This window comes from Miniopterus natalensis, chromosome 3 (genome assembly GCF_054644295.1).
Source record: "Miniopterus natalensis isolate mMinNat1 chromosome 3, mMinNat1.hap1, whole genome shotgun sequence".
Classification (NCBI taxonomy): domain Eukaryota; kingdom Metazoa; phylum Chordata; class Mammalia; order Chiroptera; family Miniopteridae; genus Miniopterus; species Miniopterus natalensis.
In genome coordinates this window covers 63,256,495-63,284,069 of record NC_142083.1, presented here as the reverse complement: position 1 = coordinate 63,284,069, position 27,575 = coordinate 63,256,495, and the positions used below count along the sequence as shown (strand labels likewise).

Sequence of the window (27,575 nt, the reverse complement as noted above, 5' to 3'; positions counted from 1 at the left end):
AGGCTCGTCCGGCTCCAGGCCCGCAGCCCATTACACCATCCGCCGCGGCGCTCGCTGCGGCCGCTGCAGCCCGCGCAGACAGGGAGGGCGGGAGGCGGCTCGGCGGAGCGGGGCGGGGCGGGGCGAGCGGCGGGGCGGGACTCATTCCTGTGGGGCGCGGGGCATGGAGGAACTGTGCGGCCGCGGGCGGAGCGGGGCGGTGCAGGCGGCGGCGAGGACAACGGTTTCAATTTGAAGGTGGCGGCCTGAGCCCGAGCGGCCAGCGGCGGCTGGAAGGACTAGCCCACGGGCAGGTAGTGGCGGCGGCGGCGGCCAGCCCGAACCCGGGCTGCGGCCTGAGGCGCCGGCGGGGAGGCCCGGGCGGGAAGGGGAAGGAGGGCGCCCCGGGCAGCTGAAGGTGGCAGCGGGCTGGAGGCCACGGGCTGGTCCGGTCGCCCGGAGGGGGTCGTGGTCGATGGAGGACCTTGGGGAGGGATCTGGAAAAGGTAGAGGTGAAGGTCCTGTGGGGGCGGCTGTGGTTTGGGGGACCTCCGATCCCTTGGGGGCGAGAGGGGGGGTCAAAATGGGGCGGGCGAAGTTAGCTAAAAGGCAGCCGGATTTCCTGAGCGCCTCGAGTAGTTTTAAAGGAAAGAACCTTTCGGATGAGGGTTTGGCATTAGCTGGCCGTGGTTTGTTGTGTCTGACTTTTGTTCCTCCACGAAACCCATTCTGGCCACAGCGAGGCCTTCCAGCCGCGCGCCCTTGGTCCGCTCTCCTCTGCAGATGTGAGAAAGAGGAACAGTTCCGAGCCCGCGTCTCGCCGCCTTTGGCTGTACTCTCCCTGGGCGTGTGCAGAACAAAACTAGAACTAAAGCTTGGCTAGTTAGGAGGCGAGAAAACCGGTTGCCTGTAGTGTTTAAATTTACCATATGTGGAGAAGAGACCGCCTCCCACCAAAACGTTTGGGTCTGTGTGTAAATTTTTGTATTCTCCTTTTTCACCTTTTGGCGGCGGGGGTGGGGTGGGGGGTTGGGGCCGAGGTAGTCCCTAAAGTATGGCTTTTCCTCCCTTCCCACAGGAGTAGAAATTAAGAAAAACACTAATGGTTTTTGCCTTTACCTATGAAAATTTCAAAACTACTACTTTTTTTTCTTTCTTTCTCCAGTTTGGTGCTCCGGTTGTCAGATGTTGGAAGGCAGCAGGATAAAACATACCTCCATGGTTTTTTAAATCCGCCCTGGGGTTCGGTGGTTAAAAGTGAACTTTGGTTCCTGGAACTCTTGCCTGTGTCGATAGAGTTAAGGTGGAGCTTTGCTTTAAAGGATAAGTAAAGCACAGCCTCTCACCTGGACATAAATGGATCTAAAGACGGCAGTATTTAACGCAGCTCGGGATGGCAAACTCCGGCTTCTCACCAAGTTGTTGGCAAGCAAATCCAAAGAGGAGATTTCCTCCTTGATCTCTGAAAAAACAAATGGGGCCACACCACTCTTGATGGCGGCCAGGTATGGGCACCTTGACATGGTGGAATTCCTCCTAGAGCAGTGCAGTGCCTCCATAGAAATCGGGGGCTCGGTCAATTTTGATGGTGAAACCATTGAGGGGGCTCCCCCTTTGTGGGCCGCTTCTGCAGCAGGACATCTGAAGGTGGTTCAGTCTTTGTTAAATCATGGAGCATCTGTCAACAACACGACTTTAACCAATTCAACTCCTCTTAGAGCCGCCTGTTTCGATGGCCATTTGGAAATCGTCAAGTACCTTGTAGAACACAAAGCCGATTTGGAAGTGTCAAACCGACATGGGCATACCTGCTTGATGATTTCATGTTACAAAGGACACAAAGAGATTGCTCAGTATTTACTTGAAAAGGGTGCAGATGTTAATAGAAAAAGTGTTAAAGGTGAGTTTCGCTTCTTCATTTAAATTTTTTAATTGTTTACCACTTATTTTCTGGAAGTTTGATACATAATTATGAGCAGTGGTGTTGAGTAAGCCAACGCTGACAAAATTGTTTTGATTAGGTATCCCTTCCAGTATAACCTTGTTGATTGTTTCTTTGATATTTGATAATATTGAACAAGGGTGATAGAAAGACCTCTATTACTGTGTTAAGCAGCATTTTCTGTCTCTTATTTGGAGTAACTTCTAATTGCTGGGAAATGGGTTCTTCAGAGTTACAGAGCATGTTTGTGGCAGTTGAATCTGAGCCCTTAGCTTGTATTTAATCTTCGGAATGTACTTCAATGTAATATATTTTTCTTAGCTTTAATTTTTGTACTACACCCTTGGAGTAAAAACTATTATATTTAGTGAGTCATTTTCTTGTTTATCTTTAGGTAGGCATTTCTTTTGTTATTCTGTCAAGGAAGGCTAGGACAAACTGACCTGGAAGGATTAGTATCGATGGAAAAGGAGAAAAATCTGTTCTCTTATTCCCTATTTATTGTGTGGCCAATAGGAAATCTTTTTATATAGAACTTGTATTAAGTATAGCAAGAAAGAAAACAGATTTTTAAAAACTGATAACAATACAGAGAGCAAAACAAGGATTAGGTTAAACAAATGTGGATTTGTTGGCTAGCAACAATGTAAACAACCTTTGTGCAGAAGAGTTAAGGTTTAGGATGGAGTACAATTTCCAGCTATTGTAATAAACTTAACACAGCACATGATAGTTTAGAATGTTTTTAAATTCTTAAAAAACAACTCTTGATACTGTAATTTTGATACTTGAAAACCTATTTTTCTTAAACATATTTATGCAGCAGCAAAATAATTCACAGCCTAATTAAAAAAAAACTATTAAAACTTAAAAGTAGCATATATACATAGTAAAAAAAAGTATTCAAACAGTACAGATTGGTTTACAGTGTTTATAATGAAAAATAAGTCCTATCAGCCCTGATTTCTAGATCTCCAATCGACCAGCAACCACTATTTATAGTTTTTTGTGTGTGCCCTAGAGATAGTCTATGCAAATATAAGTATACTTCTCTGTATCACTCTCACCTTTCCTCTGTTAGTTGATACATACTGTTTTTTAAAAAAATCTTAATTTATCTTGGATGTCATTCAACTCCAACACATATAGCTACCTCAGTCTGATTCATGGCTACACAGTACTTCATTGTATATAATTTACTTATCTAGTCTCTATTGATGGACGGTTCTGTCACACCTAATATAAACAATGCTGCTGTGAATATTCTTGAACAAAAGTGTTGCACACTTGTTTGAAAATAGCTATATTATAAATGCCTGTAGGTGGAATTGCTGAATCAACGTAAATGTGCATTTATCACCGTGATAGTGTCCGATTGCCTTTCAGAGATGCTGAACTACAGTTATGGGGCATGTAGTTACTGGGTATATTTATTAAAGTTATTATCTTTTTAAAAAAGGTTTGTTATAAAAATGAAACAGGCTCATTGTTATTTTTCTGAAAAATTTTTCCCCAGAGGGAATATAAAATATCACAAAATTCAGACACTTAGAGGTAATCCTTCCAAAGGTATTTCTGAATTTTGTGAATAGATATATTTATGCAGTTTTATTTTATATGCTCTTCTATAGCCTGGTTTTAGCTTAATAAATATTATCTTTAATGTCACTAATTATAGCTCTTTAATTTCAATAACTGCGTACTCTTCTACTAATGGAGTTTTATGTTGCTTCTAGCTTTTCAGTATGGTAAAAATGTTTCTGTAAAGCATTCTTTCTTATAAATGTTTTCAACTGTACCTGATTGTCTTTGAGATAGGTTGCTGGGTCAGAGGACAGCATGACTTTTTTTTTTTAATAGTCATTATTGTTTTAAAGAACACTTGTTTTAAGAGAACAAATTACTGCTTAGAGACCATGTTAATACTAGGAATGCTTTAAAATCATAACTAAGAGAGAAAGGGTTAAAAGGTGTGGCTGCTTGTTTAGGCTTGTTGGATTTTCTGTTTCTTTGTTTTGGGCTTTTTCTTTATCGGCCTTATGATGGACAGATTGTTGATAAGCTCATGTATTTAAGTAAAATTGGGGTATAAAACTCTTATATGTCATTGGAGAGATGAGTACTGGTATTATTTCCCTTGTGTTTTTCAAAGCTGCTTTTTTTACTCCTGAAGATACACTATTTGAGAGAAATATACTATAAATAGCTCATTATTTTGTGAGCATTTTCCTTAATAAACTGTGAACAGTATTTAACTTGATTACCTTTGCTATTTTAGAAGAATATTCCTTTTTAATTGCTATCATCATATAGCCATGTATGTGAAGATGTGTATACTCCTTTTGGCCAATGGTCTGCTTATTCTAGAGTTATTTTCCCCCCCAGTGTCAATATCAGATATTTATGTCTTTAAAAAATATATGTAGTCCCAATTTTATGTACCTACTTATATACACATATATATCTATGTGTTTTATATATATAATATATATCACTGTGTGCTGTACTTTTATCTTTTCATGGTGCATTTTAATTTCCACATTGATTTTTAATAATTGTTGGGGCAGATTAAAGTACATTGTGTTCTTCCCCTACTCTGATCCTGAAGCTTCCATTCTTTGGTAATCACTCTCATTGACTTCAGATTTTTTTATGGGTTGGGGTAATAAAAAAGCAAGGATCAATTGAAACTGAGGTGGGAACACTGGAGAAAGATCTGATAGAGCATCAAGAAGAATTTTTTCCCCACATTTTTACCCCCATCTAAAAAATGGAAAAGACTGATAAGACTAGGGATGAAATGGAATAGTATCTTAGGAAATTTCATTTTATTTTTATTTTTTAAAATATGTTTTTATTGATTAGAGAATGGAAGGGAGAGGGAAAGAGAGAAAAACATTGACAAGAGAGAAACATCGATAGGCTGCTTCCTGCAAGCCCCCTACTTGAGATGGAGCCCACAACCTGGGCATGTTCCCTGATCAGGAATCAAACCAGCGACCTCAAGGTACATGGAACGATGCTCAACAAACTGAGCCACACTGGCTAGGGCTCTTAGGGAATTTTCTGTCAGCTGTTGGAAATGGTTCTGAAGAAAGAAAATGCCAATAGATAATGCTTGGTCTGCTTAAATATAAAATGTATGTAACTTCTACATTCCCTTTTTAACAGGCAGTTGGCATTTGAATATATTATTTAACCTCTATACATTACTTTTTAATAGGCTGTTGGCATTTTGAACATGTTTTAACCTAAGGTGGAATTCATTAATTGAGAGCATTTATTGAGTCCCTCAGTGTGCCAGGCTGTTAGACTTAGGATATACAAAGATGAGTAAGACAAGATATCCAGTCCTTGATTCCCTGCCCTTGAGGAGCTCGTGGTTTGATCGGAGAGACAGGTTCATAAGCAGATACTTAAACCACAATATGGTAAGTGCAACAGTAGTCTTTGTTAGATATTTGGGAGTGCTTTATCCCTAAACTACTCATTGCCTGAGTGGGTTCCTTCTTTTCCCATGGCATTCAGAAATGGGAGACAAACTTTGAGATAATTAGGAATACTTCTCCAGTTTAACACAGTTGATTTTTGAGACAGGAGGGTTGGTTGCTGTTTAAAACTATAGACCCCAAATCAGAGTGATTATACAGGCCAATCTTGGAGCTGTCACATTGATCTCAGCCCTTTATAGTTGTAGTCATCTTTGCGTTTCTTTTGTTCTTTATTATTATTTTTTTTAAACTTAGAATAGGACCTTGCAGATCTATGGTAAAGTTACTTAAAGCCCTTGAATTATGCTTTTATGCCAAAATTCAACTGGTATTGAGCAGCTGGAAGTGATTGAGTTCTACACACCAATGGAACAACTCTGAGTTGGAATTGCGGAGACTAGCCCTAGAGGACACAATATCCTCATGCATGGGTCAGTCATTTTAGATACCCAAGGTAATTATGTAAGTTGGTAGTAAGATAATTATTGTGCATTTTCTGTAGGCCAGGCATTGTGGAGGCTATGAGAAGATACTGGACATCACATTTGTTAATTGTTAAAGGAATGGTATAAATCTATACTGTAGGATTTTATAAAAGTACACTTAGTAAGTATTCTAGTAGAATGCTTCATGGAGAAGTTGAACTGGGTGGGCCTTGAAAGGATTGTTGGGGTTCAGATCTGCAGAAGGGATTTGATACAGTTTTTAATGCTTAGGAAATGGCATGAGGAAAGACATATTGAGAAATGTGCTCGGAGGGTCAGGAATTGGAAAGTAGGTATACTGTTCGGACCAAAGGGCACTGAGGGTTAAATTATAAAGGACATTGACTTCTAGGTAAGGGTGTTTGATTTTATTCTTTATCCAGGGGTGGGGAACCTTTTTTTGCCAAGGGCCATTTGGATATTTACAGCATCATTCGCAGGCCATACAGAATTATCAACTTAAAAATTAGCCTGCAATATTTGGTCAGACAATTAACTCACCCCTAATGTGATGGCTGGAACAGATCTTCTTTGGTGAGGCCTTGGAAGGGCCAGACCAAATAATTTTGGCCCATGGGCTGGACATTCCCCACCCCTCCTTTATGCAGTGGTAAGCTAGTGAAAGTTTTCAGCAGAGGAATAATGGGTATTTTTAGAGAAGCCCATCTAACTACATTCTAATTAGCTCTTTGAGGCTAGAGACCTGGTGTTTGTATCCATGCATTACAAAGAGTATCTGACCCATAGAGAGTATTTAGGAAATGGGCTTGTTGAATGAATGTCTTGGATTTAAGAGAGGAAAGATTATAAGCTTCATAGCAAGGACTGTGTTTTGTAGTCCTTTCAATGTGGAAATACATACATATGTGAAGAATTGACAATAATTGTGAAAAATGAGTGGTATAGGTGGAACTCTATAGTGGTTTAGAAAAGGGAGAAATCCAGGTGGGCTCATGTTAAGTATAGCTAGCTTGTAAGGTTTTGAGAGAGAGCTAATTTAAGCAGTTTACTTGCCTTTTTATTATTGAAATTTTCTAATTTATATGTAAGTATAAAGAAGAATACATTGAACCACTATGTACTTATCACCTTGCTTCAACAATTATCCACATTTGCCAGAGTTTTAAACGAATATATTTCTCCTCTCTTGTTTTCTGCAGCAGTTTAAAACAAACCCCAGGCAATACATTATTTCTGTCTCACAGTATACGTATTTTAGGGTATAGATGTATTTCAGTCAAGAAAATGTAAAAAAAAAAAAAAAGAAATTATATATATATTACTGTTAATACAAATGAATTTCAAATAAGAAAATCTACCCTATAAATTAAGAACTTAGTTTTAAGATAATCAACAAAGATAATTGTTGTCATATAGATAAATTATTTCAGTGTACTACAGGACTATCAGAGTGTTGGAAGGTGAAGTTCCCTTTTCCTTGGCTTCTCAGCTGTTGGTTACCTCAGCATACCTATTTGCAGAGAAGAGTAAAAGGGAGGGACTTAAAATTTTATTCTACTCTCTAACATATCTGTATTTATTTTGATTTAATAATATTTAAATAGCTGACTAGTTTAATTCATTAACATTTTAATCCCACATCATCAGTTTGCTTGTGCAAGTTGTTCCATGTTCATTCTTTTCCTTCTTGTATCTCCTCAAAGCTTCTCTTATCCTCGGGGGACTTGGTATCCTAGTTGGAGAAGCTAAGCTATAGATGATGTGTAAATTGAGTTCAGTAGGAAAATAGCGTACCCTCTAACCCTGGAGATTGGGTTTTGAAATGTGTTGATCCTTTGCACTACTGCTATTTCTAGAGCTGTAGGCAGCACCATGAACTTAAGGCAGGGATTAAGTTTTACTTAATGACCTGTGGGTACATGTGGTTCTCTCACATAGTTCATCTGTATCAGATTTTTCTAGATTGATGGATTAAATTTGTTTGTTTAAAACAGAATTCAGGCCCTAGCTGGTTTGGCTCAGTGGTTAGAACGCCAGCCCACGGACTAAAGGGGCTCAGGTTCGATTCTAGTCACGGGCAGGTACCTCAGTTACGGGTATAGGTTCCATCCCCGGGCCTGGTTGGGGTGTGTGCAAGAGGCAACCAATTGATGTGTCTTTTTCATATTGATGTTTCTCCCTCTCTCTCTCCTCTGTGCCCCTCTCCCTTCCACTCTCTTTGAAAAGCAATGGAAAAAATATCCTCAGGTGAGAATTAAAACAAACAAACAAATAAATAAAACAAAATCCAGGAAGCCCTTGGCATCCTAGAGATTTATGCTAGTGAGACACCAGGATGTAACGTGATGGAAGATGGAGGTGGAAGTGGTGGGGAGAGGCCCAGGTAAAGAAGTCACAAGGATGCAAATCTGACTAAAACATGTCTTTCTCTTTTTCCCCTCCCTTTGGGAAGAGCTGCAGTTGCAGAGAGTGAAAGGAAATTTTAATGAAGTATGAATTGTAGTGTTGATGTTTTTATAAACTTTACATTGTGTAATTTTTATCAAATTACACTGTTATTAGTTGTTTTAGTCTTGATTCCTTAGCTTGGGTGCTCTTTGCCTTGAAAATTCTACTTAATATCAAGAGCCATTTCAAAGGCAATTTTTCATCCCATCTGAGTCATAAGAATACGTCTTACCTCTACGGATGCAGGTGTTTTTCAGCATTTAACGTTGTCATGAGCTCAGTGACCTGTATTGTTAAATATCTGTATGCTCCTAGCTCAATGCCTTATACCAAAAAAAAAAAAAAAAAAATGGAGGTCACATGGTAATCTTGGCTCAATGAGTCTGATCTTATTTTTCATTTTCCCCCACCCCCAACTCCTGTCCTTGAGTATCTTAGAATATACCTGGGGAAGTGAAACATACTTAGCAGTTGGAACCCTTCTAGTGCTCCTATGATATCCTAAAGTGTTTCTCTCTACCGGTACTCACCTCCTCCCTTAACACATACCAGTTAGTTATTCCGGGAATAAAATACTTGGAATTGACATTGTTATGCAGTTGAACTGCTCATCCTTTCCCCATCTTTACAGGTAGATCTCTTATGGACTCAGCTTAGTCCCAGCTCCCAAGTTGAAGAAGAATGATGCCAAACACTGTAGGCTAAAAGAGGTCTTATTGTAACAGATTTGGGCATTTCCAGACAAATCTGTTACAATAAAAGACACTTTAATTGCTGCTTCTATAAGTCAAAACTTACACTTTTCCCAAAAACACGAGTACTTTGATTTTAAAACAGCTTTCACATACCATTCCCTGATTTAAAGTACATATCGGTGGTTTTTAGTATGTTCACAGACTTGTACAACCATCACCACAATCACCTTTTCATCCCCACCTACACCCCCACAAAAAAAACTCCGTATCCATTAATATTCATTCCCATTTCCCCCCTCCTCCCTCATCCCCAAATAGACTAGTTTTAGACAACCAGTAATCTTTCTATCAATTTATTTGTCCTGGACATTTCATATAAATGGAATCATGATATGGGTCTTTTGTGACTTGCTTCTTTCACTTGCTCGTTCATTTTGTAGCATGTCAGTACTTTCTTTTTATTGTTGAATAATCCACTGTATAGATATACCACATTTATTTATTCATCAGTTGATGGACATTTGGGTTGTTTCTACTTGTTGGCTATTAGGAATAACGCTGCTGTGAATATTCGTGTAGAAGTTCTGAGGATGTATGTTTTCATTTCTCTAGCATAGGTAGAGGTGGAATTGCTGGGTCACATACATGGTAACTCTGTTTAACCTTTTGAGGAACTGCCAAACTGTTTTCCAAAGCAGCTGCACCTTTTACATTCCTATTAGCAATGTAGGAGGGTTCCACTCTGTCCACACCCTTACTAACATTTGTTATTCTCCTTTTTAAGATAGCCATTTTAGTGGGTATGAGGTTGTATCTCATTGTGGTTTTGATTTTTATTTCTCCAATGGCTAATGATGCTGAGCATCCTTTCATGTGCTTATTGGCCATTTGTCTATCTTTGAGGAGTGCCTGCATATCCTTTGCAACCTTTTAAATTGGGTTATTTATCTTTTTATTACTGAGTTGTAAGAGTAATTTATATATTCTGAATACAAGTCCTTTATCAGATATGTAACTTGTAAATATTTTCTCACATTTTGTGGATTTTCACTTTTGAAGGTACATTTACAGCAATTTGGATTACATTTCACAAACTAATTAAAAAAAATTTACCTGTGGGTCACTTACTTAGATTTGACTTAAACAAGAAAGTTGTTAGGAATAGCCTTCCTAACAGGAAAGGGGTTTACTAATACCCTTTACTAAATAAACAGAAACTTTTCTGTGGATGAACTGTGTAATCTACTTGCAAGACACACCCTGTTTCTGCTATGGCATATAAATGTTTAAATTTAGAGTAAAGAGGAATAGTGAAGTTTTGTTTCTATATGGTGTAAAACGGCTGTGACCTAACTCTCCTTTTAAACTTGTAGTCATATCACTTGATATAGCTAATAGATATGTTAGCTATATGGCAATTATCTATATAGTAAGTCCTCACTTAACATTGTCAGTAGTTACTTTTAGCGAAAGGATGTATAATGAAACCAGTTTTACGATAGGCTAATTTTACGATAGGCTAAGTTCCTACGACAGACATCTCATCAATGTTATAATTAAACGATGCTGAATGGAACGACATTATTTGAAGACCTGCTGTGTAGCAAACAAAAAAATAAGATTCCTTCTCTATTTCCTTGCTTCTCAAAATAGCAAAGGCCAGCAGCATAGGCACCACTTGGAGCCACCCCTAGATCCTCTGAGTCAGATCTTCATTTTACTGTGATCCTCTGGTGTTTGTACACTAAAGTTTGAGAAGCACAACTTTGACTTATACTAAAAAAACACAAACACAAAGCTTGTACTATGTGATGACTTGATAGACAGTGGAATCTGTTGAATTGATACTGCTAGAAAAAATAATTTATAACGAACGTTTTGTGTTTGTTAAATATTTTACTGCCTTATGAGGACAGTTTTGTTTCATTGCAAAGATAAATTAATTCTGTTTATTGTGGGAGTGGTTTAGAAACTGACTTAATTCTCATCCTGGCAAGTAATCTTATCCAAATTGAGATATTTATAAATGCTCTGTTGAAGTTCTTTATAATTTAAGTGGTTGATTGATAACATTCACTTGCAAACAATCACCTCTAGTTTAGTCAAACCCAAACCATCTGGTTTGGAGCCAGGAAACTTGGGGCCCAAAATAGTTTTTACTCAAAATACTAGTATGTTTCAGATTGCTTATTTTTAAAAACTCTTGACGCCATTGCTGAACTATCACAGTTGAGTATGAATTCCTGTCTTTTATGTGCCTGCTCTCAAAAGATTAGAGGTCTCTTTAAAATTACAACTAAGATTGACCCTTCAGGTGTTCTTAACGAATACTACCATGCTTTAATGCATGAGCACTTCCCATAATTTCCTTCTCTTAATAGCCATCCCAGAAGCATCCCAATCAATATGTCTTCTTTTTATTCTTTTAAATTTTCTTAACACTATTTCTATGTTAAATTATAGAGTTGAAAATTAATGTATTTGGATCATATTGTTTTAATATCTGCAACAATACTTTAACTGAGTTAACATTTAGGTTACTATTATCTTGAGTTTTAAGAATTGTCCATTTAACAGATACGTATTTTGAGAAATAAAAATTTTCCATTATGAATTCAGTTTCAGAAATTTAATTTTTTCTCCAAATTAACTTTTTCTTAATTGGGCATTGAGAATTATATAATACAGTACTTCCATTTTTTCTTTTGCTAAAGGTAAATTCATTTAATATTGTTGCTTAATATCCTCAATTTTATCTAAGATGCCTGGTAGTAGTTATTTTTGAACTTTGTGTTCTATTTTCATTGTCTTTCTCACTTTGAGGATGCAAAAAATAAGACACTAAGAGGTGGAGACACAAAATTTTGCAAGTGCAATTATTGTATTGTGGGAGCATTTTTAAGGGGCATGTAAATCAGAAAACGTGCCTGAGTTGAATTTTCAAAAGTGCTTGGTATATATTATTGTGTACCAAAAGTTGAAATCAATGAAATTACCTAGCAAAAATTAGATATGATTTTATTGGTCTATGGCATGTAACTTAGACTAATCAAAACGTAGTAACTTATTCAGCGTGTTATATTTTTCACAAGAACTTTCATTTAATACTTACAGCATATCTAACACTCTTGGATGAAACAACCGATAGAGCAAAATATACAGCCATGTCTTGTTCTATTTCACTTCGCTTTATTGTGCTTTGCAGATACTGTGTTTTTTACAAATTGAAGGTTTGTGGCAACCCTGCATTGATCAAGCCTGTTGGTGCCATCTTTCCAACAGCATTTGCTGTTTGTCTCTGTGTCACATTTTGGTAATTCTCTAATATTTCAAACTTTTTCATTATACTTGTTATGGTGATCTGTGACCAGTGATTTTTGATGTTACTATTAGAATTGTTTTTGGGTGCCATGAACCATGCCCATATGATGATGAACTTAATAAATGTCATTTGTGTTCTGATTACTCTACCAACTGGATGTTCCCTCATCTCTTTCCTTCTTCCTGGACCTCCCTATTCCCTGAGACACAACAGTATTGAAATTAAGCCAGTTAATAACCCTGTAATGGCCTCTAAGTGTTCAAGTGAAAGGAACAGTCACAGTTTCCTCACGTTAAATCAAAAGCTAGAAGGCATGTCAAAAGGCGAGATAGGCCCAAAATGAGACCTCTTTTGCCAAACAGCCAAGTTGTGAATGCAAAGGAAAGGTTCTTGAAGGAAATTTAAAGTTCTACTCCAGTGAACACGAATGATAAGAAAGTGAAACAGCTTTGAATGCTGATATGGAGAAAGTTGTAGTGCTTTGGATAGAAAATCAGACTAACCACAATACTCCCTTTAGCCAAAGCCTAATCCAGAACAAGGCCTTACCTCTCTTGATGAGAGAGAGGTGAGGAAGCTGTGAAGACAAGTTTGAAACTAGTAGAGGTTGGTTTGTAAGGCTTAAGGAAAGAAGCTGCTTCTATAACAAAGTGCAAGGTGAAGCAGCAAGTGCTGATGTAGAGGCTGCAGCAAGTTATCTAGAAGACCTAGCTAAGATGAAGGTCGCTACACTAAACAACAGATTTTCAATGTCGACGAAATAGCCTTATATTGGAAGAAGATGCCATCCATCTATGACTTTCATAGCTGGAGAGGAGAAGTCAGTGCCTGTTGTCTTATTTTAAGAAATTGCCACAGTCATCCCAACCTTCAGCAGCTACCACCGATCAGTGAGCAGCCATCAACATCAAGGCAAGACCCTCTGCCAACAAAAAGATTACGACTTGCTGAAGGCTCAGGTGATGTTTAGCATTTTTAGCAAGAGTGTATTTTTAAATTAGGTATGTACATTGTTTTTATAAGCATAACACTATTGCACACTTAATAGACTACAATATAGTGTAGCATAACTTTTATATGCACTGTTGAAAAAAAAAATTGTGTGACTTGCTTTATTGTGATATTCACTTTATTGCAGTGGTCTGGAACTGAACCTGCAATGTCACTGAGGTTTACACGTTTACAGTAAATATAATAGACAACTGGTTATCATTTTAAAAAGTACTTCTATATAGAAAGCCCGACTAATCCCAGAAACTGGGACATAGACATGTCATAAAAGAAAATGAAGTTTGTGAACAGACATAGAAAAATATTCTATATAACTAGGTATAAAAGTAACATAAATTAAAATTCAAAGATTGATTCAAGTGCTAGAAAGAATACTATAAAGTGGAACTTCTGAAATTTTTTCATAATTCCTTTGAAAGTGAATTAAAGATGTGTGTTAAGCTTTCACACATTTGTGATTCTGTTTTAAGGTAGGCATTAATTTTTTGTCATGTGTTTATTGAAGTATAATTTATGTATATATTTCATATATATATATATATATATATAAAATAAAATCCATCCTTTTTAGTGTACATTTCTGTAACTTTTGACAATTATTTACTCTGATTTTACTACTGCCACAATAAAGATAGAACAAAAGGTTCCTTCATGCCCCTTTGCAGTCAGCCCCTCTTCCAATACATACCCCCTGGCAATCACTGGTCTGTTGTTTGTCCTTATGTTTTTTAGGCACTATTTCTAATAGTGAAAATTCTGAAACTGTAGATATCCATTAACAGGGAAGTCTTTATATAAATTAGATGTCCATTAATAGGGAAGTGTTTATGTAAATTAGGACATGCCTCCTTGTTTAAACTTTCACCATAAAGACATTAAGAATAAACGTTTAAGTAGTAACTATGTAGTTCATGTAGACCATGTAGTACCATAACATGACAAAATGACCACGATGTAGGTGAAAAGCAGGCAGTAGTTGAATATGTACTGATTACAACTTTATTAAAGCATACTGTGTAGAGTATTAACAAGATTCCCTCAGTTAAGATCCCCTTCTAAGATTTTACTTTTTAAACTTGTCTTCAGAGGCTAAGTTTGAATCACTTTTTTGTGATATCAAGTATTAAAAATGTAAGAATATACCTCAGCTTTAACAATGTGCCAACTGCTATCTGAAATATAAAGGAAATATAGGATCTGTGTACTGTAGTAATATCTAAAGCTTAGGTAGGAAAACCTATTTCTGAAGCAGTGACATTATACTATTGTAAGATAGTACATAATATTATAATAGTAGATGCAATATGAGTACCTATCAGAATGAGTGATACATTTATTTACCAGGCATTTTCAAGATGGCAAGTTGATATGGTGTAACTAAGGAGGCCTCTTTGAGCAGCTAAAATTCTTGGTGAAACTTGAAGGACAAGAAGTTAAAAAGAAAGAGTATGTTGCAGGAAAGTTAACAGCAGAGGATTGGAGATGGGAGTGAGCAAACTGTTCCTGGTGCTGGGAGAGATACTTAGGATGGAATGATGTGAAGCGTAAGCAGAATATCTGTGTTATGTATGATAATGTCTTTTGGATAAGGGTAGGTGTTAGCAAATGGTGGCCCAAGGGTCAGATCATGCCCACTCCCTATTTTTTGGATTGCCTGAGAGCTAAGAAATTGTTTTGTTTTTTTAATGCTTGGAAAAAATTCAAATGAATAATAATATTTCATGATGTGAAAATAATAGAAAAATCACATTTCAGTGTCCATAAGTAAAGTTTTGTTAGAAAACAGCCATGTCCATGCCCATTAATGTAATATACAGTAGTTTCCCTCCTATCGCTTTACATGGTTTCAGTGATCCAAGGTCAACCACGGTCTGAAAATATTAAATGGAAAGTTTCAGAAGAAAATTCATCAATTTTAAATTGCACACTGTTCTGAGTAGTGGGATGAAATCTCACACTGTCCAACCTAGAATGCAAATCATTCCTTTGTCGGGCATGTCCATGCTGTATACACTACTCGCCTGTTGGTCACTTAGTAGACTTCAGTAAGATTGTCTATTGCTACATTGCAGTGCTTGTGTTCAAGTGACTCTTATTTTACTTAAATGGCCCCAAAGTGCAGGAGTAGTTTAAACATTATTATAGGGGAGTGTGTGTGTGTATACACATATATCTATGAAAAAACAGTATACAGGGTGGGGCAAAAGTAGGTTTACAGTTGTATGTGAAACATAGTTTATTCTTGTATTATTATTTCTTAATTATTGTATTATTTTTCATACAAACAACTGTAAGCCTACTTTTGCCCCACCCTGTATGTAGGGCTTGGTGCTATCCATGGTTTCAGGCATCCACTGAGGATTTTGGAATGTATCCCCTGCGGATAAAGGGGACTACTGTGTTGCCTTTGGATCCTTTTCACTATGTGGCAGTTGGCCTTATGGCCTGCAAAGCCTAAAACACTATTTACCCCTTTACAAAAAAACTTCGCCAACTCTTTGCCAAAACTTTGGGCTAGATTTACAGTGCAGTATTCATACTGGAGGTGATAAGAAATGAGGCTGGAGAGGTAGGGTAGGGAAATATTTCTGTCTTTACAATCCATTTCCCATAGTGTATCTTCTTATGTGTATTCCCACTAGCCACGATTAAGCTTTACTTCACATGTCATGACTTCCTCATAGATTTCTTCTTCATAGCCCTCACACGTTCACACAGATGGTGCTTTGAGAATCAATGCTATAGAATTTCTAAAGCCATCTTAAGATTTTCAGCTATTTCCTTAGAGGAATCATGAAGCTTTTGAGTTGGAAAGTAATGTGATTTGTGAGAACTTTATTATGAGGTTTGAGTTATATTAGGTATAACTTATTCATTGGAATCTAGTATGACTAGCATTTAAAATACGACCAGTCGTCAGAAATGAGTGGTACTCTGAAATGGTGATTGGGAAACATGGGTTTATGTTTTATTATCAATGCCTCTTTTCTATTAGTAGAGTAAGTTTATCTTTTCTACTTTGCATAGTTATTAATATAAGATTACAAAGGGGCAATAGTTAAATTTAGGAAAATAAAAAATTCTGTGCTAGCATACTGATACCTTTTTCTTCATTATTTCTGCTTTTTATTATTTGCTTTTACTTCCTCTGGTTTTAACTTACTGTTTTTTCCCTATAACTTCTTGAGATGGAAACTTAGATAATTTTTTAAAAGCCTTCTTCTTTAATGTACATTTAAAGCACAGTTTTAGCCATATTCCACAAGACTTGTCACTTAATGTTTTCATTATCATCCAGGGAAAATATTTTCTATTTTCCATTGGAATTCCTTCTTTGACCCATGGGTTATTTATAAATTTCAAATATATGGAGATTTTCCTAGTTTTTTGTTTGTTTTTTTATATCTAACTTGCATTATGAACTTAAAACATGCTTAGTGATTTCAGTCTCTTGACATTTGTGTGAGACTCATTTTATGGCCAGAGTATATGATCAATATTTATATACACTCCATGTATCCTTGGGGAAAAACAGTATTTTACAGGTATTGAGTTCTGTTAAATGTCAGTTAAATCAAGTTTGTTAATTGTGTTCAGATCTTCTATATCCTTATTGGTTTTGGTCTTTTATACTGAGAAAGGTGTGTTCACCTTTCTGGTTATGATTATGGGCTAGTCTGATTTCCCTTATAGTTCTGTTGATTTTTCCTTTATATAATTCAAACCTGTGTGTGTTTTTTAAAATATATCTTTATTGATTTCAGAGAGAGGAAGGAAGAGGGAGAGAGAGAGAGAAACATCAATGATGAGAGAGGCATTGATTGGCTGCCTCCTGCACGCTCCCGACTGGGGATCGAGCCCGCAACCCGGGCATGTGCCTTGACCGGGAATCAAACCTTGATCTCCTGGATCCTAGGCCAAAGCTCAACCGCTGAGCCATGCCCGGCCGGGCTCAAACCTGTGTTTTTAGATGAAAACAAATTTAGAAGTTTATCTTTATGTTGTTTTGAACTTTATATCATTATAAAATGTTTTTTCTTTATCTCTAATTGTGCATTTTACTTTAAAGTTTACTTACTCTGATAATTTAGTATCAGACAGCTTTCTTATGGTTAGTTTTTGCAGAGGGCATATATGTATTTCTTCATCTTTTCACTTCAACCAGTTTCTTTCCTTATATTTAATGTGTGGTCTCATAAGCAGCATGCAGTTCAATTTTATGTGTTTGCATTTTTAGTCTGACAGTTTCTATCTTTTAATGGGAACTTGTAGTGTGCTTGCATTTAATGTAAGTACTGATATATTTGGGCTTTAATCTACTAGCTGCTTTTTGGTTTTTATTTGCGCTATTCTTTTGTATTCTTTGCCTCTCGTTTTTGTCTTTGTTTGGGTTATTTTTTATTTAATTTTTTTCTCTGTATTAGAGAATATGTAGTAATTATATGCATACCCACTATTATTTTAGTGGTTATCCTTGATAATACTACCTTGTCTTATCAAAGACTAACATAAATTTCAAATTTTACCTCTTTTCAAGCAATGCAGACATTTTAGAATACAGAGTGGGGCAAAAGTAGGTTATGCAGTTGTTTGTATGGGAAAATAGTGCAATAATTAATACATAATACAAGAATAAACTGTGTTTTGTGTACTCACAACTATAAACCTACTTTTGTTCCGCAGGCTGTAGTTTAACTCCAAATACCCTCCTTACTTCTGTACTATTGCTGTCAAGCATTTTACTTATATATGTATTTCAAGCCCTAAAAGACATTATTTTTTAAGTCAATGTTTATTTAGAATTTTTATAAATTACCCTTTTTGTTGATGTTTATGACCACATCTCCAGGCTTCCATGTAGCTCATTTTCCTTTAGCCCAAAGGACACCCTGTAGTGTTTAATTTATGCCTGCTGTTAATAAGTTCTTAGCTTTTTTTTCTTGCTTTTCTTTCTCACCTGAAATGGCCCTTTATTTCATATTTATTATTATTTTTTTAAATCCTCACCGAGGATATGTTTATTGATTTTAGAGAGGGAGGGAGGGAGGGAGGGAGGAAGGAAAAGAAAGAAAGAAAGAAAGAAAGAAAGAAAGAAAGAAAGAAAGAAAGAAAGAAGGAAGGAAGGAAGGAAGGAAGGAAGGAAGGAAGGAAGGAAGGAAGGAAGGAAGGAAGGAAGGAAGGAAGGAAGGAAGGAGGAAAGGGAAAGGGAAGAAAGAAAGAAAGAAGAAAGAAGAGAGAGAGAGAGAGAGAGAAAGAAAAGAAAGAAAGAAAGAAAGAAAGAAAGAAAGAAAGAAAGAAAGAAAGAAAGAAAGAAAGAAAGAAAGAAAGAAATCTTTGCAAGAGAAACATCAATTGGTTGCCTCCTGTATGTGCCCCAACTGGGGATCGAACCCACAACCTAGGTATGTGCCCTGACTGGAAATCATACTGCAGTCTTTTGGTGTACAGAGCAATGCTCCAGCCAACCAAGGCACCCCACCAGGGCTCTTTCATATTTTTGACGTGGGTATAGAATTCTAAGTTGGCAGTTATTTTCCTTTATTGCTTTTAAGATATCATTCTCTTGATCCCTGGCTTCTGTTTTTCCTGATGAAAACTTTTTTGTCAGTCTTAACTGTTGTTCTTTTGCAGGTCTTTTCCACCTATTCTCTGATTTTAAGATTCTTCTCTTTGTCTTTCGTTTTCAGTAATTTTTCAGTAGTGTGCCTCAAAGTGATTTTTAAAAATTTATCTTTCTTGGTGTTTTTAAAACATATTAAATTTATAGTTAATCTTTGATCAGCTTCAGAAAGTTTTCAGACTTTATCTTTTTAGGTATTGCTTTGGGCCAATTTTCTTCCACTAGCATTCTGGTTTTAAGTATGTTAACCCTCCTGATAACATTCCCTCTTTCTCTTACAGTCTCCTTTTCTGCCATCCCTTCACCTCCATGTTTCTTTTATTTTCTCATTCACTAGTTCTCTATTCAGCTGTGTGTAGTCTGTTTTTGAAACCACCCACTGGGTTTTTCTCTGTTTTTGTTTTTAAAATTTATCTTTATTGTTGAAAGTATTACAGATGTCCCCTTTTTTCTCCCATTGATCCCCTCCACCCAGCATCCGCCCCACTTCCAGGCCTTCCCCATACCAGTGTCTGTGTCCATGGGTTATTCATATAAGCAACTAAGTTCTTTGATTAACTTCTTCCCACCCACTCCCCCACCCCCACCTTCCCTCTGAGATCCCTCAGTCTGTTCCATGCTTCTTTGTCTCTGGATCTATTTTATTCATCAGTTTGTTTTGTTTATTATATTCCACGTATGAGTAAGATCATGTGGTACTTGTCTTTCTCTGACTGGCTTATTTCACTTAGCATAATACTCTATAGTTCCATCCATGCTGTTGCAAAGGGTAAGAGATCCTTCTTTTTTATAGCTGTGTAGTATTCCGTGGTGTAAATGTCCCACAGCTTTTTTATCCACTCATCTACCGATGGGAACTTGGGCTATTTCCATATCTTAGTTACTGTAAATTGCTCTGCTATGAACATAGGGCTGCATATGTTCTTTCTGATTGGTGTTTTGGGTTTCTTAGGATATTTTCCTAGAAGTAGGATCACTGGGTCAAATGGCAGTTCCATTTTTAAGTTTTCATAGTGTTTTCATAGTGGCTGCACCAGTCTGTATTCCCACCAGCAGTGTACTAGGGTTCCCTTTTCTCTACATCCTTGCCAGCACTTGTTGTTTGTTGATTTGTTGTTGGTATCCGTTCTGACAGGTCTAAGGTGATACCTCATTGTGGTTTTAATTTGCATCTCTATGATGATTAGTGACTTTGAGCATTTTTACATATGTCTCTTGGCCATCTGTATGTCCTCTTTGGAGAAGTGTCTAGTTAGCCCTTTGCCCATTTTTTATACCCACTGAGCTTTTCATTTCTAGAATGCACATTTGGTTTTTCCTTTTGTAATTTCCAGTTTTCTATCTAATTCTCAATATTGTTTTTTAATTTCTCTGAATATGCTAAGCATTTTTATTCTATTAAAGTGTGTGTCTGATAAGTATATTATCTGGATCTTCTGTTAGGCTTTTCTGTCAGCTCTTCTCTTGGTTTTTCTGTTATGGTTCCTTGTTTTCTCTTCTGTCCATTATTTTTGATTGGATACTAAATATATCTGTGAATATAAAAAATAATTTGAGCCTTAGTATGATACTATCTTCTAAATACTATTTGTATTTGCTTCTGGCTTTTGATTATGTATATAAGCAGTCTTGGATTACTTTATTATTGAGATGATTTAAAATTGGATTTTAGTTCCTGTGATGGCTGGTCTGTTTGCAGTTCACCTTAACTTCTAGAGTGTAGACCTTCAGAGCTATTACCCAAAGTGTAGGGGGATTTGTGCGCCCTGGACTCTAGTTTTCTTTCCTAGCCCTGTAAGGTTGTCAAAAAAGCTCTACACTCAGTTTTTCATCTGCCTCTAGAATTGGTAGCAGCCATTGAGGGAAGCTTCCCCAAATTGTGCACTTCTCTAATTTTCTTTATTCCTTTGGATGTTGTCCCCTTGTTAGCTCTTACTTGATGTCAAACATATTTTTAAAAACACATTTTTCAGCTTTTCTAGTTCTTAGTGGGAGGGTGATCGTGTTACCTCTGCCAATTCTAAATGGAAAGTCTTCCTTATTTTTTTTCAAACCACCATTTTTTTTCAATATGTGGGGTATTCAAAAAGTATATATTCTGTATTTTTCCAATACATCAACTCAGTTAATTGAAAAAAACAAAACTTGCTTTTGTTGTATAATTATTCTTGATTTTGTTACTGTGAATAGAGAATGCCATCTAAGCCTTCTCTTTATTGGGGTGGGCAAAAGTAGGTTTACAGTTGTGACTACACAAAACACAGAGATTAATCTTGTATTATTATTATTGTATTATTTTCCATGTGAACAACTGCAAACCTACTTTTGACCACCCTGGATTTATATTTCTCTTACATTGTCTATTTCTTAAAGAAAAATGAGAATATTAATGATCCTTAATTCAAGAGTTTAAAAAATATACTAAGTGTAGTAGTCATGTTTAATTGCAATTATTTTCAGCAAATCAACAAACAGTAGTCTGAAGTTCTGGACTCTTTCAGTGCTTGGTTACTGTACATATTGCTAAAACATTTTATCAGACACCATTCCATTGTAGACCACTGAAATCCTGGGTCAGAATAAACATATCCAAATAATTATTTAGTCCCTGTAGATACCATGGAAGAATAAAGATGATAAACTTGTGGAGAGATTAAAGTCCTAGTGTACTATTACTTCTACTGTTGTGGAATTTTAGTTATGGAATTGTTATGTGAAGCATTCAGATTTAAACTATTTTCTAGTATACACTCTGTCTGGGGTCCACAAGCTACCCCCGTATTTGGAGGTGAGTCAGCATATAATTGTACTCACAGCTAAGATTTATTACAGTGATGTAATAAAGAGATGCAGGTGGGTCATAATGAGAAAGGCACAGGTGAGGTCTAGAGGAATCTGTGCAGGCTTTTTTATGCTTTCTCCTTCTCATGAGAGGTCACACAGGTCACAGTCTTCCCCTAGCAACACAAATGCATGTGTGCAATGTTTCTGCCTAGGGAAGTCCATTAGAGACTCAGAGCCCAAGATTTTTATTAGGTGCTGGTCATGTAGGCACCCTTTCCTGAACACATATCCAAAATTCTAAACTCCCAGAAGGAATGCAGATGTTCAGCATAAACTGCATTGTTTGTACGGTGAGCCACCCTTAATCATTTAGGAAAAGTTTTATGTCTTGGAGCTGTTTCCCAGATGGTTCCCGATGCCAGCCAATGGCCTTGCAGGAAGGTCTTTCTAAGGATAGCTGTCTCAGCTAACTATGTTAACTCTTTTCCGCACATAAGCCTAAAACGACTGTTGAAATTTTCTGTAAACATTGTATATGAATATCAAAGGTCTGCGTGAGAACTTTTGTTTTGATAATTAGTAAAATGTTTATTAAACTTATGTAGCTAAAATATTTGGGTGGTTATAATGTCTTACTATGTTCCATACAGGTTTTTACTAATGTGCCAGTGCCTGTTGTCAGTTTTAATCCATATGTGGGAAGAACAAGACAGTGTTAGAACATTTAGTTCATGTAAAAAGATTGTTTAGAAATTAAATTACAATGTGAAATAATCTATTATAAAAGGACACTTCAGATGTCTCCTTTTAAAGTTCATATTGAACCACCCACATATTTTTCAGATTTCAGTGGACTTGTTTTTCTTATGGGAGCTTTTTGAGGAAAGTACTTTGTTACCAAGAATTTTGACTAGCACAGTTTTCTCTTGGTAATCAGAAATAATGAAAAATATAATTCTGACTACCATTAGAGTCAAATTGGAGAATCTTAGATATTAGAGACTAGATTTCTCATTTCCAAATGTAGAAGCTGACCCAGGAAATCGACTATCAGTGAAATTGAATAGCTGGTTAATTTCATTTCATCAGGTTTTAGTTATAGAATGTGTACTTAAAAATATCAAGAGGCCATAAATTAATTTTGAATTTCATCCTTGGGTGTCTTTTCATGCCTAATTTGGTCATTTCATTTATTCAACAAATTTAACAAGTATTTCTTTGGTCCCTGCTATGTGTCAGACACTAGTTTTAGGTGCTGGTTGTCATTTTATTTATTTGTAATCAAATTAAAGTATGTCCCACCAAGGATGGCTTAGAGCTGCCTGCTCTGTAGGTTCTAAAGTATATGCATGTATTACACTGTATCCTGGTCCCTCAAAATATTTTGTCTTTTTTTCCCTCCCCTTAAGGTAATACTGCATTGCATGATTGCGCAGAATCTGGAAGTTTGGACATCATGAAGATGCTTCTTATGTATTGTGCCAAGATGGAAAAGGATGGTTATGGAATGACTCCCCTTCTCTCAGCAAGTGTGACCGGTCACACAAATATTGTGGATTTTCTGACTCACCATGCACAGACCAGCAAGACAGAGCGGATCAATGCTTTAGAGCTTCTGGGAGCTACATTTGTAGACAAAAAAAGAGATCTACTTGGGGCTTTAAAATACTGGAAAAAGGCAATGAACATGAGGTACAGCGATAGGACTAATATAATTAGCAAACCAGTACCTCAGACACTAATAATGGCTTATGATTATGCCAAGGAGGTAAACAGTTCAGAAGAGCTAGAAGGTCTTATTGCTGATCCTGATGAGATGAGAATGCAGGCACTATTAATTAGAGAACGTATTCTTGGTCCTTCTCATCCTGATACCTCTTACTATATTAGATATAGAGGCGCTGTCTATGCAGACTCTGGAAATTTCAAACGATGCATCAACCTATGGAAGTACGCTTTGGATATGCAGCAGAACAATTTGGACCCTTTAAGCCCAATGACCGCCAGCAGCTTATTATCTTTTGCAGAACTATTCTCTTTTATGCTACAGGATAGGGCTAAAGGCCTGCTGGGCACCACTGTTACATTTGATGATCTTATGGGCATATTGTGCAAAAGTGTCCTTGAAATAGAGCGAGCTATCAAACAGACTCAGTGTCCAGCTGACCCCTTACAGTTAAATAAGGCTCTTTCCATCATTTTGCACTTAATTTGCTTGTTAGAAAAAGTTCCTTGTACTCTAGAACAGGACCATTTCAAAAAGCAGACTATATACAGATTTCTTAAGCTGCATCCAAGGGGAAAGAATAACTTCAGCCCTCTTCATCTGGCTGTGGACAGGAATACTACATGTGTAGGGCGGTACCCTGTTTGTAAATTTCCGTCTCTGCAAGTTACTGCCATACTGATAGAATGTGGTGCTGATGTGAATGTCAGAGACTCCGATGACAACAGTCCTCTACATATTGCTGCTCTGAACAACCATCCAGACATCATGAATCTCCTTATCAAATCAGGTGCACATTTTGATGCCACAAACTTGCACAAACAAACTGCTAGTGACTTGTTGGACGAGAAAGAAATAGCTAAAAATTTGATCCAGCCCATAAATCATACCACGTTGCAGTGTCTTGCTGCTCGTGTCATAGTGAATCATAGAATATATTATAAGGGGCATATCCCAGAAAAGCTAGAGACCTTTGTTTCACTTCATAGATGATAATTTGACTCTATTTTAGCACTGTTAAAGCACGAATTAACAGTTGTTTCATACATGAGCACTGTTGTGATAACACCAGCATTCATTTAGCTTGATATCATCGTGCTCATTGGCTAAAGCATTATAAGCATCAGATTTACAGGATTGGTTTCCCAGTATTTAATATAAATATACCATATAATATATTGTTTGTGAATTATTGAGAAATGTAATGTCATAATTCAAATTTCTAAAATTGTCTGCCAAAGGCTTATTCATTCTGTTTTTGTTTGCTGTTGGGTGTTTGGGACAGTTAACCATTCTTCAGTGGTATCTTTATACTCTACCGGTTTGTGAATTTTATACAATTGAAGATCTTTTCTGCTTTTTCCTTCTCTTATCCAAGTTTCTCCCATTTCCACTTTATTTTTTTCTTAACCATTTCTACTTATCACGCCCCCCGCCCCATAGACCCATGCTAGGTTGTACAGAATTTATGGACCTGTTACCATATGCAGTTACCATAAGTGCTTTATCTTCTCTACGCACCGGCTTAAACTTGACTGTTGTATGTTAGCTTATTTTCTATGCAGCAGTTGGTCAACTTCAACTCAAAACACTGTTGAGTTTGTTACAAAGTTCATTTTATGAAAGTACTCTTGTAGCATGACAATTTTTAGAGCTATTGGTTAGCTACATGAGCGCAAGCTCCCCCCCCCATCTGAGATTTCTTTCTCTAATCCACTGAAATTATTGTGTGCTAAATTTGGGAAACAAATCTATTCTGACTCATTAACCCAGTTGAAATTTAGGTCTGTTATCTTAATATACCATGCAGTAAAAGGGAAGACTCTTTTTAAAGCGACCCACCTATCATGCTGCACCAGCATTGTCCTGCTTGTGCTGATGGTGTGATTAAGTGTAGAGAATTCGCTTAAATTAACCTAAAGTTTATCACACAGCTTAATGAGTCAGTCACATTGAAATATTCAGTAATTGAACTGCAAATCACTTTTAGTTACAAAAAGAGCTAAAGCATGTCAGTGGCATGATGCTTGCCAAGCAGATCTAGACATCTAGGATAATTAAGGTATTTTAGTATGCAGTTGACCGCCATAGTATCAAAGGTCAGTAACAGTGTTCTTTCTCTCTTCAAGCTTAAGTGTACCTTTAAAAATAACTTGCATGAATTACTTTGGTCTCAATTATTTGTTACCATAGTTAAACACAAAAGGTTGCAGTGCTTCCTTTTCCCTTACTGAAAGTTAGCTTTTCTTTTCTTTCCTTTTTTAAAAAAAATGTTTTTTAAACAGCTTTGCTAATGCCACAGAAAGGGCTCTTTTAACTTAAGATCAGTGAAAAGTACTAAAAAAGATTCAGGTAATTATCATTCAGCACTTTATTGTTATTCAGAATAAAATTTATGATGGCATATTTGCCCTGCAAATGTCTTAATGAAATTGTAATAAATAAAAACTCCTTATTGGCTTGAGAAAAACTCAGTTTAGCTCTGAGTTTAGTGAGCTGGATCACTGGGATTTTTGTGTTGACATTTTTTTCTGAGGGTTGATATAATGGTATTTAAGGAGTCATCATTGCAAACAGTCACATTAGGTTTATTTCATCTTTATCTTTATTCAGTAAAAAGCTTGTAATGAAGAGTAGTAAATAAAACAGCATTAGACTTTGTGGTTAAATAATTGAGGTTTAATTTTTTAAAAGATATCCTTATTTTACTAGGTTGTAAATTTAATTTCACCATTGAAAACAGTGAATTGGATTGAAATGGTCACTCTACAGCCTTTTAATGAAGAGATTTTAATATCTTACCATGGGCAAATTTGATGAAATATTTGAACTGCCACATATATTAAGAATAATTTGTGATTTAAACAAATATTCCAGAAATATCAGACATCAATATTTTTAAATCATTGACTTTCACCTTGTGGTACAAGAATTATATATGCATAAGCTACTTTAAATAAAGAAAAACCTTTTCCAGTAGAATAAATCTACATTAGTTGATCTCAATAATTGGGGGCTAAAAGATGAGCAATTGGATTTTTAGGTATTTTAAAATTTCCTCCTTTTTTGGGCGGGAATAGGAGGGCCAACATGCTCTTATAGTAAGGAACATCTCACACTGTTTTACAGGTGAATTTAAATTGTACAGCTCTAGTATAAAATAAGGATTTCTTTACTTAGCATTTTCCTACCACTAAATATAACTTAGAACTGTTCCTCAGTTTTGATAACTGAAATTCCTTATTTCATTTAGGATGCAATTCTCCTCTGTTTTCCATCTCCCCAAATGCCATTAGGAGCGCTTGAAAATCAGTTGGTTTAATAGCTAAAAGTTGTCCATGATTTTTAGGAGGTTGGTTAATAAATGTGACCTCAGACACTGTTTAGGCCTTTGTCAGAAAGTATTCTCAAAATTGTTGTGAGACTGAATAAAAAAAATAAAATTTTGTGGGTTTTTTTTTTAAATCCCAGTTGAGTAATTTAATACTCAGTGAGCTTAATTGTACTCATTTGAGTCAATCTAAACTTTACACTGTAGCATGGTGGTGTTGGCTGGAGTTAATATGTAAGTTTTTATTACATTTCTATAAAAATGCCCTGTTACGGCCTGCTGAATTTTAGATGTTCCACTAGTGATCATTTCTATAAAAGAAAAGGTCACTTTACTCAGATTTGATACCAGTCTACTTTATCAAGACAAGTGGATTATAGATTTAAAAGATCATCATTTTCTTATCCATAAATATGACAGGAGCATAAGCCCAAGTCAGCAAAAGATAATTTGGTGCCCAGTATGATTCTGAAGTTAAGTAATTGCTTACTCATAAAGTGACTACCTAATGTATAATATTCTAGAGACCCCCATCTACTGTGACTTGGGAAAATTGTTAGGCTATATGTGAAAAAGTAGTTCTTTAAAATCATACTGCCCAACAGAAACCTAAGGTTGAATTTTACAGGTATAATAATCCTTGTAAGTTAATTTCTTCAGAATTGTGGGGGCTGAATGAGATAATAATCATTCTTGTGCACTGTAACAGCATTATTGCTTGGAACTTTAACCATTTTAGAATTAGATACTAAGGAAACTAAAATTAATTGGTTATCATCT

At 36.4% G+C, this 27,575-nt stretch overlaps 1 protein-coding gene across 3 annotated transcripts; it reads left to right on the top strand.

The window, feature by feature from the left end:
• Nucleotides 1–212: 212 nt before the first annotated feature.
• On the top strand, nt 213–27,575 carry FEM1C (fem-1 homolog C). Of its 3 annotated transcripts, none has more exons than XM_087815500.1 (3): nt 213–293; nt 1,145–1,879; nt 23,148–27,575. In XM_087815500.1, the coding sequence occupies exons 2-3, from the start codon at nt 1,336–1,338 to the stop codon at nt 24,455–24,457; spliced, it is 1,854 nt and encodes a 617-aa protein (XP_087671626.1). In that variant the 5' UTR covers nt 213–293; nt 1,145–1,335; the 3' UTR covers nt 24,458–27,575. The 3 variants fall into 3 exon arrangements, with proteins under 3 accessions (XP_087671626.1, XP_016080422.1, XP_016080421.1); XM_016224936.2 differs by lacking the exon at nt 213–293 and adding an exon at nt 596–945; XM_016224935.2 differs by lacking the exon at nt 213–293 and having other exon boundaries at nt 965–1,879.